This window comes from Prunus mume, linkage group LG5 (assembly GCF_029339155.1).
Source record: "Prunus mume cultivar Tortuosa linkage group LG5, ASM2933915v1, whole genome shotgun sequence".
Taxonomy (NCBI): domain Eukaryota; kingdom Viridiplantae; phylum Streptophyta; class Magnoliopsida; order Rosales; family Rosaceae; genus Prunus; species Prunus mume.
This window is the reverse complement of record NC_142702.1, coordinates 17,735,477-17,747,405: the sequence shown is the minus strand read 5'-3', so window position 1 is coordinate 17,747,405 and position 11,929 is coordinate 17,735,477. Positions and strand designations below refer to the sequence as shown.

At 38.0% G+C, this 11,929-nt stretch overlaps 3 protein-coding genes across 3 annotated transcripts; 1 reads left to right on the top strand and 2 right to left on the bottom strand.

Moving 5' to 3' along the window:
- Positions 1–1,037: 1,037 nt before the first annotated feature.
- LOC103331596 (cotton fiber protein) lies at positions 1,038–3,259 on the bottom strand. The gene has a single exon (XM_008234230.2). The coding sequence runs from the start codon at positions 3,115–3,117 to the stop codon at positions 1,222–1,224; it is 1,896 nt and encodes a 631-aa protein (XP_008232452.2). The 5' UTR covers positions 3,118–3,259; the 3' UTR covers positions 1,038–1,221.
- Positions 3,260–3,493: 234 nt separating this feature from the next.
- Positions 3,494–5,798, top strand: LOC103331595 (actin-related protein 2/3 complex subunit 5A). Its single transcript, XM_008234229.2, has 4 exons — positions 3,494–3,726; positions 3,818–3,890; positions 4,116–4,216; positions 5,355–5,798. The coding sequence occupies exons 1-4, from the start codon at positions 3,629–3,631 to the stop codon at positions 5,488–5,490; spliced, it is 408 nt and encodes a 135-aa protein (XP_008232451.1). The 5' UTR covers positions 3,494–3,628; the 3' UTR covers positions 5,491–5,798.
- A 334-nt stretch (positions 5,799–6,132) lies between these two features.
- HAT3 (homeobox-leucine zipper protein 3) lies at positions 6,133–8,588 on the bottom strand. The gene is made up of 4 exons (XM_008234228.3): positions 8,060–8,588; positions 7,508–7,803; positions 7,263–7,342; positions 6,133–6,853 (listed from the first exon to the last, which is right to left on the bottom strand). Exons 1-4 carry the CDS (start codon positions 8,223–8,225, stop codon positions 6,496–6,498), a joined length of 900 nt encoding a protein of 299 aa, XP_008232450.2. The 5' UTR covers positions 8,226–8,588; the 3' UTR covers positions 6,133–6,495.
- Between the last annotated feature and the right edge of the window lie 3,341 nt (positions 8,589–11,929).

The window sequence follows — 11,929 nt, the reverse complement described above, 5'->3', positions numbered from 1 at the left end:
CATATAAGGCTGATTTGCAAGCTCAAGCCTAATTGGCGCCAAAACTACCCGACCAACTAATTGATAACCCTTAGTTAGTTAACAACCCAGGTAATTGAACAATGACAGCTCAGCAATTCTTGACACATCACAGGTGACCTGGACCAATCGCAAGTTCAAATCATCCTGACTACGCAGCTGACATGGCATTATCCTCACATTACCCCTCCCTCACAAAATTAACCTTGTCCTCGAGGTTGAAAACCCAGGAAACCTGCTAAGCTAACAATATCCTGCCTCGGCACCTTCTCAACAATTTAGGCTGCAATTCTGCTATGTGCACCCATTAGAGTATTGAAGGTGGCAGGCAGCTGTGCCTTTTGATTTCATCTCAGCAAAGAGACCTTCAGCTTCTTCAACTTGGTTGGAAATACAAAAAGCAAAGTATTATACACAATGGCATTGGATGAGATTCCTTTCTTCGCTCTTGAGCACCCAAAACTTCTTTTGATTCCATTTGTCGCATGTTCTGCTTGTGTCGCGATATGATAGTATTCTTTACTTTGAACTTTTGAACTTGTTACCTGTTTCTTCTTCTTTGGAGAACTCTGTTTTATAGAGCCTTGAATGTGGCTATCGCTGGTCTTTTGATCTCTATATGATTATATACCATGAGAACCATGAGGCAATCAAGTTACTGTTGCAGATTATCCAGCTCATATTCAAAGTTATTGTTGCCGTTAAAGTAATAAAACAGAAAGTGGAATTCTAGTCGGAATAGTATTTTTAGTGGTGATTTTGAGATAGAGGAGGAGGGGAGAAGGGGTTCGCTGGGGAAAGGGGAGTCGCCAGAATGGGCCCATGTGGCCACGCACAACAGAGGTGATCGGGTGGGTGCTTGGCTGTTGGGTGTTTTTCTTCGGAGGGAGAGGTGGGTGTGGTTTGAACAGATTGAGGGTGTCAATAAAATTCCCCTTAAAATATTTATAACTTCTCTACTAAAGAAAAATGGATCATGGCATTTGGAGAAACGTGTTTCCAAAATGCGACAGAAACAATAGGAAAATAGTAGTGTGATTGAAAATGCTTTCTAAACATCTACCTGGTCTTGTACAGCAGAAACAAGAAATGCCCATCAAATGAATAAAGTGTAAATAAATAGATAAACACTTTAAGCTAGAACAGGATGAATGATCCATCTTCCCACAACTCTACAGAGCATTATTAGTATTTTATATATGATCACCTAAAGCAATTACCACTCGTGCCTAGCCCTCTTGATCTGTCAAGTGATGCTACTTTTTGAAGCCTTATCTGCTCTCGAAATTTGGCTATAAACTCACCGGCCTTCTTATCAACCTCAGAGTCTGGTCCTGCAACATTGACAGAGTTACATGTAGCAGCAGCAGCAGCAGGAGGAGGATCAGCATCTTCATCTTCTGAACTTACTAGAAAGTTTTTGGCCTCACTTTCCGAGTCGTCTTCAGACTCTTCGGCAACAACATTGCCATGAAATTCTTGCATCTCCTTCTTCTGATACTTGGGAATTGTTGGCTTTGGCATGTGCAAGGAATTGCCAAGATCTAGCTTACCAGTTACATTGTCAAAAAACTTCTTGTCGGTTCCTCCATTTTGAATTATATCTTTCCTCATAGATATAGCTCCACCATTATCACACATCTTTTCAACCTTGTCATCAGTGGTCAGTCTACTTGGTCTGATTGTTCTAACTGATCTTCCCCTTAATGACGCTTTAGTGAGGCTTGCAGGTTTCACATCTGATCTCAAAGAAGCTGGCCCCAACTCTTTGTTACCCAATTGATCCTCTTCACTTCCACTTCCGCTCAAGTCCTTGAAGTAATTTTCTGAGCTTCTCCTCAAGTCCTCCTCATGGAAAGAACCAATGCTATATCCCCGAGAATGCAGTGTACTCATTGAAACTTTTTCAGTAATTGGTTTTGGTGGTGATGAGGGTAAGCCTGAAGGAGAAGACCCTTGAGAACTCTTCCTTTTCTTCAAATTATTCACTTTTGAGTTCAGAGCCTCTGAAGATATAGAGCGCGCAAAAGACTCCTCTTTTGGAGAAGAAGACATGGAACTAGTTTGAGAAGACTCGGAAGAGAAAGACAACGTGGACCGTAAGGACCGGGTTTTCATTGATTCAAACTGAGTTTCATCAACTGACAGTGGCCTAAAATGTGAAGGACGACCACTACTACCTACTCTTTTCCCCCTTTCCATCCTTCCAGAACTCGAACCCCGATGAGCTGGGAAAGGTGCTGCAGTAGCTTCATTGAATTCCTCTTCCAAATTTAGAGGACCCAAATCACCAAATTCCCCATTTCTACTCTTATCAGAACTATTAGGTGAAAAATTAGAACTTGAACCAGACTCACTCCTAGTAACAAATTCAGAACTATCCTGGTCTCTTACCCTTGATTTCAAGCTCCGAATAGGCAACCCTAATGGCTCAGAATCAACTATTGATCTGGGTTTACCCCATTCATTAAGACCATAATTTGGTTGAGCTACAAACACCATTGGTTCACCCTGAAAGTACTGAGAACTCCAAGCTTGAGTTAGATTATTCTCTTTGTACCCATATGAATTTTCAGAACCATGTTCATGAACTGGCAAACTGGGTTTGCACTGGGCATCAAAACCAGTGCTTTCATGAGAAGATACAGTAACAGGGTTACCTACAAAATACTGAGAATTCCAAGTCCCAAGCCCAACCACTCTTTTCTCATCAGACCCACATGGGTTTTCATATCCATCATCAAAATTTGATGAAACAGGAAAAATTCTAGGCATATAAGACTCTGAACTACCAAGATTTGAGGGATTCTCAAATCCCCTTTCAACATTTCTTCTGCTAAACAAGCCATAGGACACAGCAATGCCAATGAAAACAAGGTGAATTAGCTCCCAGAACTTGGTGAGTATGGTGTGGTTGATAAAGTCAGGAGCTTGTGAAGGAAATAGTGGAAGAACCATAATAACAAGGGCAAAGAAGAGAGCTTTAAAGAGAAAGTGCATCATGTAGGACTTACCTTGTTTAATGGGGTTTGGATGAATTGCTGAGTTTAGCTCTGAATATGGGAAATGTGGTTTTCTGTAAGGGCTTGGGTCCTCCATTGATGAACAGGTGAGCCTCTGAGGAGCTTTTTGCTTCTGTATGAAATGGAGATGGTGAAGAAAGGAAGACTTTGAAGCCAAGGAAGAGAGAGACAGAGAGACAAAGAGACAGAGAGAGAGTGGAAAAAAGTGTGAGGAGGGGAAGAAGAATTCAAAAAGTGCGGTGTCAATCATTATGACCGTTTAGTCCAAATGACGATAATGCCCCTACATTTTGTTTGATTTTACAACCTTTCATAGAACGTGGCCACCTTATCTCTTAGGTCTTGGAAGTCATTTGATCGAGACAAAAGCAATTTACCAAACGGTGCAAAACGACAGCGTTGATTATAATACTTTAATTATAGCCCTGGCCCAAATTGCACGAAAATACTTCATGATCGACATCAAAACGACACAGTTTTAGTCGCCTGGCGCGTCACTTTCTCGGGAAAATGTTTCCCCAGGTCTTTTCCGATCGGCAGATGAGAAAATCACAGTGAAACAGAAAAAGAGAGAGAGTGTGTGAAAAATGGCAGGAACAGAGGAATTTGTGGAAGCAGATAATGCAGAAGCCATAATCACCAGAATCGAACAAAAATCTCGAAAGATCGAAAGCTTACTCAAACAGTAACACTCAAATTCTATTCTTCTTTTTTTGTGTGTAATTTTCTCTAAAACCGCTTAATTCTTTCAACTGTTTAATTCGTTCATCATTTAGATACAAACCAGTCGAAGCTCTAAAAACTGCTCTTGAAGGCTCACCTCCCAACACCCGAGACGAACGCTGCAAGGTTTGTCTTTCTCTTTTTCCCATCTTCTGTTTGGCTGCCGAGAAAATATAACAGGAATAGAAAATTGAATTGCAAGTTTAGAACTTTAGTTTCCTTTTTTTAGTGTTTTCCTTTGATTTTCTTGGGGAGCAACCAGAAATGTCTCCCTGTGTTTAATTTTACTGCTGTTGGTCTGTTTGGTTTGGAAATGGAGAGAAAATGATGAGAATTTTTGGCGTTTTGCAGTCTGCAAATTGGATAATGGTGCATAGAGCTATTATGGCTATAAAAGATGTTGATGGAATGTTTTCTTCTTTGGATCCTGAATACTATGACATTCTCATGAAGTGAGTGCTCCCCAATTTCTTTTTTCTTAACTATCATTATTTTCAACTTCCAGTATATCATATTTCATACCTTAAAAATTCTCAATTGATGCTTCTGAGTATTTTCTTTAATTTATTGAATTGAAATTTGTGTTGATAATAAATTGTGTTTTTACGGACTGTTATAGCACAGATATTTGGTATTAGTTTTATGCAGACTGCCTAATGTTAGTGCATGTTCAATTAGCATTTAGCCATTTGAAGTTCTTTCAGAAGTACACACAATGAGAGTATACTGCATTAGTTTCAGTTAGGCTGGTCAAGAATTTTCCCGTACGGAGAAACAAAGTATCTTGAGCTATAGAAATGAACTTGAATTTGATTTGGTACGTAGGTCTGAAATTCTGGATCATGGGGTTGGCCCTTTTTTGCGTGCGCTATCGATATTTTTTAGATGGTGTCTTTTACAGGCAAGTTACCTTTATTTGTGTTTGTTAGGCAATGAAGAAACAGGGACCTTCACTATCCGTCATTCAAGCCTTAGAGAGATTAATTTGAATCAAGTAGGGCAGTTAAGTATCTTATATCTCCGAAGGATTCTAAATTGTGTAACTAGTAAATGAGATTTGGGGAAAATAGAGAACAAGGCCCCTTGTAAGTCTGTGACAGCTTTGCATTTTATCCGTATGCTCTTTCCTGGCATTTAACAAACACATTTGTCTGTCTACATTTCACAGCATTTTAATCTTGAGAGTGGCATTTTTTGTAAAACAAATGGTCACGTTCTCGGGTGATCAAAGTATTGGGTCCAAAAATGTCTACAAGAGAATAAAATATCTGAAGCTGCTTCAAAGTAAAAATTGGGATGTATATCTTTTTTGTTTCTTGTTTTTGTTTTTTCTGTTTCTAGAAGTCGGGTTATAGTCATTAGGGCATTTCTCATATGTATGGCTTTGTGTTAGCATCATATAGGCAAGTATTTTTCCCCAAAGTTTTAGAAGATTTTAGGTATATATTATTTCTACATACGTTTCCGATTTCTTGCTGTTGTTCTCAGTAGTTTTCTTTATTATTATTATTTCTCCTGATTTTCCTTTCACTTCTTCATATATAGTGATCTTTGGGATATTTTACAATTTGCGGGTTTTCATCTTTGAAGGTACTTGTATAGAGGCTTGTCTACTGGAGATCGGCCCACATGCGACCAGTGCCTTCGGATTCATGAAAAACTGACAGAGAGAGCTGGTTTGGGATGCATACTGCGGTCCCTTGCGGACACTGTCAATACAGTTTGATCTCAAGACAATGTTAATATCCTCACTTTGCAAACTACAACACGCAGTGTCCTCTTGTTGATTGTTGAAACTTCACAGAAAGTTCTTGTCCGGAATCTTTTGTATGTTATTGATTTCTCTTCTTCAGACAGTTTTGTGACACAATATCAAATCCCTCAATGCATTTGTCCTTGCAGGTGCACATGATTTCCCAGGACCCTGTGGTCTTTCTTGTGTCTCCCCTTTTGCCCCCATAACCTTTTCCCTTGTTTTTGTTTGTGTTGGCTTCAGAGGATTCGTAACCATTAATATGACAGATATTTCTACAACCTCCATAGAAAAAGAAATGTATTTTATCTTTGTTTCTATTTTAATGCAGAGAAAGTGAGGTGACCAACTTATTGGTGAACCAAATGCTAAAGATGTGGTTAATCTTTAGCTTATTGGTTGATGGTGGAGACTAATGGAGACTAAACCCTTTTTCCATTTTCATAGTTGAGATAAAAGTTTGGTTAGGTAGCTAATTACTCTCCAATGTTTGGCATCTTCTAACCATCATTATATTGGTTGCTATTTTCATAGCTATTCAAGAAAAGGGAGAGATTTGCATAGATTGTCGACAATTAAGTCAAAATCTAATGGAATAGGTTACAACAATTGACATTCAAAGGCCAACTTTTCCACTGAAATTATCATTAAAAAAACCCAGGTTCTTCTGTTACCGCTGAAATTTTCCTACTAACACTTCCCATATATAAACATGACTTCTTCTTTTTTAACTTGGTCTCCAACTTTTTAACCCTCATCTCCATCTCACTTTCATAACTTTGGCTATAACAATTCGTAAAAGCCCAAAATTTGAAGAAACAAGGGGTGGCTTCAATTGACAAAACCTTGTCCACTACCACTACCACATCTTTTCCCTTCTCCTTCCATACACATTCTCACCCATTTTCCTCCTAATAACCAAACTATGCTTCTGTCTAAGTCATCCGCTTTCCACATTAAACTTCCAACCACAAGTTACTACTTGGGTGCGCATGCATCGAGTGGTCTGCGTTGGATAGGCAATGTAGCCCATGGGCTGATCGGGATGGGCCGCTGGACGTTGGGTGCACCACTTTGGCAGGTTTGGCCATTTGCAGGAGCTGTGGAGGAAGCGGCGGCAGCAGCAGAAGATGACAAGGATGAGACGGCCACACGCTCGCATGAAGGGCACATGGTGAGGGTTGTGGGAGGGCTCATTTGCATGTAGAGCTGTGGTGAAAGCTTGAGTGCTCTAAGCTCTTGCACTTCCTTCTGCAACCTCCTGTTGTCTTCTGTTAGTTTCTCACAGCATCTCTTTAGCAACTCACAATCCACCTCTGTTTGCTTTAACTTAGTCCTGCATTTTATTTAACAGATTAACAATGAACGCAAATAGCAAGGAGTTATTTTGAAAGAAATGATTGGTTAGTTGGAACCCGGTTTAGATTTTACCAAAAACCAAACAAATAATCTTCCAAATTCTAAAATGGAACAGGCACCTAGGAAAACCCAAAAGAGCAATGAAGTTGGTAGACATGATCACCAATGTCTCATTTAATTACAGGCAACATGTTTGGGGAATATCATTTATGGGAACCAACCAGATTTGGCCTCATCTCATTCAATGCAAACACATGAGAATTGTGAAAGCAATTGGTATGTTACCAAAAACAAAACCAAAACAACTAGTTTAAATGACAATTCTACCCCTGGTTTCCCTTTGATTCCCAACAATGCCCTTGAACTCAGTGAATAATTTTTCTCACCTTGCCCTCCTGTTCTGAAACCAAACCTCCACTTGTCTTGGTCTTAGGTTCAGCTGCTTTGCCAACGCCTGCTTTTGCCTCTGAACACAAAAAGACAAAGAGGGTGAACAAAAACCGCCCTTGTTTTACCATCAAAACTACACAATTGCCACTAAAGAAGAGTGAAGAACATAAACCCAAGTCGAAAAGACCAAAATGCCCTTGTGAAATCATCAAAATAACCCCAAGAAAAAATAGCGACTGACCGGATTCAGAGTGTTGTGCTCCTTGAACGTGTCCTCAAGCAGCAAAGACTGCTCCTTTGTTAGCCTGAGCTTCTTCCTCGACAGGTCGCCACCATTGCCATCTTCATCGTCACTTCCGTGGGAGCACGAGGTCCTCTCAGCCTCATTCTCATCGCCAATGGGCTCTCTCTCGCTCCTCTTCCCGCTCAGGCTCGACACCGTGCTGTTAGGCGACGAAACCCCGTTTTCTTCTTCAAATTCCGCAGCTTGGTTCACGTCGATTCCTCTCAGACACGACCTGGCATCTGGGTTTCGATCTGCCAAGCGATTGAAAAATGTAAAACACCATTACAAATAGCAAGGCTGTAAATAAGTATATCTTTGTGGTGATTTCAGAAGTTAAAAGTTGTGAGCTTTTTCATAAAAATACACAGAAAATCTTAAACAAAACAGATCTGACGGCCCAAAAATTACCCTTTTGATTTCAGATTGTGTTTTGAGGAGGAAAAAAGAAAACCCAGAAGAAGATTCAAGGAAAATGGGAATAAAATAGACACAGGAACAAAAAATTACCAGGAAATTGAAAGATTTCATTCCAGGAAGTTCTGTGTTGATGATTTTGCATGGACTGTGAAGGCTTCTCCATGAGATTCAAGTGCAAAGAAGACTCATTCTCATTGGGTTTACATCCCAAGCTCAAACTCAACCCTAACCCCAACCCATCATCTTTCTCACCCATTTTTTTTCTTCTCTCTCCTTTACCAAAAGAGACAAACAGGGCAAGAAAGCCAGCTGCCAGAAAACAGAGAGAAGCAAAACAAACACTCTTCCTTTCCTTGTTCAGATATCTGGGTTTGGGTCTGATTATCTACTGTTTGGATTCCAGGAAAGCAAAATGGAAAGAAGGGGTAGAAAATGGCTGGGCTTTGCAGCAGGAGGTGTGGCTCAGAGTTTTTTCCTTTTGCTTTTTGCAGTACAGTAAAAGGAAGATGGGACTATTTGTTTATATACAACAATAGATACAGAGAGAAAGACATGGGAAGAGTATAGAGTTAATCATGACATGTATCAGAGAGACAGAGAGGGCTATTGCCTATTGCCCATTGGCTCTATCAATGATGTGATGTGATGCCTCCAATAGCTCTCTCTAGCTTGCCCTGCTAGACTCATTTACCAACAATTTTAACCATGATTAGGTGTGTGTTTAACTGTGGTCAAAATGAGAGTAAGTTTCTTTTTCTGGGATGAGAGAGTTTAAACGTTAAGGTTTTTCTCTTTTTTTCCCTTAAATAATGAATTAGTAAATTAAAGTTGCTTTTAAAACTGTAACTGAGTTCTAATTCTAAATGGAAATTACTGAAATATTTAATGTATTTTAAAGAACCCTATTTTTTTAAAATATAAGTAATAATAATAATAATTTGACAATTTTAAGGAATTTTTTTCAATTAATTCCCATTTTTAAAAGTAAACAAAGTATAGAATTTTTGACAAATTTATATTTCATGGGTATTTTCTGAATTCTCTGTATATTGTATTTACAATAAGTTATTTTTGTATAATTTTATTTTTTTATATACAAATAATAATATAAATTATTTTAAATTAACAAAAGAAGAATCGAACTCGAATGTAGAGAGCGACGCATTTGTCATAACCAACTGTTAATTTAAGTTTTTCATTATTTGGCAAAAGAAAAATAAAATTAGATGTAAATGATTTTCATGGCCAGGCTTTATAATAAGCTTCGGTTAAGAAAGCAACTTTGTCGCTAGTTGACCTTTGACTAGAAGATTATATGCATTCTTTAAATACCCACGCGCCTCTCGTGCTATGTGACTGATAATCTGTTTATCCCCAGATACAGATGGGACCCCCGAATTGAATGGAGCGCGTGAGGAGCGTGGTGTATTAGGTGGAGAGAAATTAATTACAAGGGTGGTTTTTGATTTGGTTGGGTCAGAGAGAAATGATGTTGAAAATGTATGTTACATAGAGAGATGGGGTTGGGGCATTGGTTGGCATTCAGTTAGGTTTTTGGGAAAACTGCATCCTATTCATGGGGATGGGGGGGGGGGAAGTAGGAACATGGAAATGGTTCCCAAATTGAAAGCAGAATTAAATGTGAATTGAAGTCAAAGACTCAATCAAGACAATTGGTCAATTGATGTTTCACATTTATGAATTCCATCTAAGAAATTATGCAACATTAAAAGAAACAAACAATAAAAAGTTATTTTTTAAATTCATACACTATGTAGATATTATAGAAACTCTTATAAATCTACAATGTAATGCAATGTTGAAATTCTTTTGAACAACCTCCTATAAATCTACATCAAGTGATGAGGTGTACGCCGTGTGTCTTTCCCCAATCCACAAAGGTTCCAACATCTCCACGTTTACAAGTTGAAGGCAAGCTTAAATTATTAAATAGAGCATACATACTCATTGTACGAGGCTTCTATGTTTCCAATGTACTAATACATCACCGGTGCCGATTTGCACTTTTCACCGGTGCCGCTTAAGGAGCCGGCGTGGAGTGGGTTGTAGGTGGATTGCAGGTGGTTCAGTCCGTACAATGAAAGGGTGAACGGTCGAATCGCGATTCTAGGGTTAACAATCAAGAACCTCATGATTGTTGACACTGGCGGACCCAGAATTTTTTTAGCGGAGGTGCAATATTAACTTAGTATGAAAAATGGTTTTTCGGAATATCATTTTCTCAAGATAATTTTTGGCGGCTTTTATTCCTTACACATCAAATAAGAAAACTTGATTTTATGGGATTTTAGTATGAAGTATATATTGACTTAATGAGCTATCATTTTTAGCCTAAATCATATTTTGCACTAAAACTGAATTTTCATATTTTGATTTGGTGGGAATTTGATTTTCTAGTATTTTTATTTGAATCTAAATGAGGGGTACTTCCTTATTTACATTGTAAACTTAAGTAAATTGAGTATTATAAAAATAAATAAAAGTAAAATGACAAAAATATTTACTTCAATGTTGAAAATGGAAGTAAGGTAATTTGTACACGTTAAGCAAATAGACAATTTGAAGCACTTACAATGGTTTTCCCTGTGAGGGGAGGTCTTGCACCTCCTTGCGCCTTACTAGGTCTGCTAGTGGCTGTTGAGTTATTGACGAAGATAGGGGAGAGCATGGCGGAGGCATGTGGGGACCAGTATCCACTGCCCCACTAAATTTTTTTTTTTTAATTAAAAAAAGTACTAGTATGCAACCCAATTTCCTCTAAATTGGGGGTGTATTGAATTGAGATTTTAATGGATTATTTTGGAGCTTAAAAGTACAGCGGTATTCAATTATGATTTTTAAGTAATCAATAAAAGTCTGATAGTATTCAATTCGGATTTTTAAATAATCAATGCAAGTCCGGTAGTATTCAATTAGGACTTTTAAAAGATAAGAAAAAGTACCGTGGTATTCAAAAACTTACTGATTTTAATGTATTTCATTAAATTGTGTATTGTGTGAGATTTTTGAGTGTGTAATACAAATAACAAATCACATAAGAAATCCCACCCTCCTATGCATGATTCTTATACATGCTCTCATATGTTTTTTTTCCCATTAATTTTTCTTGATTTTCTACTGTGCAAAAAGATATAAATATAAAAACAAAAAACCAAAAAACTCTTCAACTGGTGGGCTCGTGTGTCTCGATTGGTTTCCCCTCCTACCTAGGTAGTGGTGGCATTGGTCACGTGGTCTTGAGGTTGTGGCTGAAGCTGAGTGGTGGGTACTTTGGCTTGGACTTGGTTTTTTATTTTTATTTTATTCTTTAGTGGTCTTGGGTGGTCTTGCTGGAACTTTCGTTGTTCTTGGAGTGGACAAGCTAGCTATATGGATTTGCTTTTCATTGTAGTTGCAGTTTTATGTTGTATTATTTTGCTTGTGAGAGTTAATGATAGTTTTGCATTTGTAGTTGAGTGCTTATGTGAGTGGTGTTCTTGCATGTTATGTCTAGGCTCTCATTATCTTTAATGTATTCATTCTGGTCATGTGTGGTTATGTTGGGAGTTACCTTGTTGATGCCAGTGTACTTCCCTTGGACTAACATTTGATGGTTATTGTGCCACTATCTTTGTATTAACCCTAAAAATTGAGTATATGTATCCTAAAAATTGAGCAGATTCCTTCAAGTTATGTATAGGTGAATGATGATGAGTGATAGAGTTGAAGCTTGTATAAAAATATAAGTAAAATCATATAATTGCAATCTATCAAAATCATAAGTAAAATCCTAAGTGAATTAAAATCATAAGTAAAATCATGTAATTGCAATCTATTAAAATCATGAGTAAAATCATATAATTACAAATTTGGCTAAAATCAATTACATTAAAATCATGTAATTACAATATGTTAAAATCTCAATTGAATACACCCCTCTAAAAGTCATTTACTATGTGG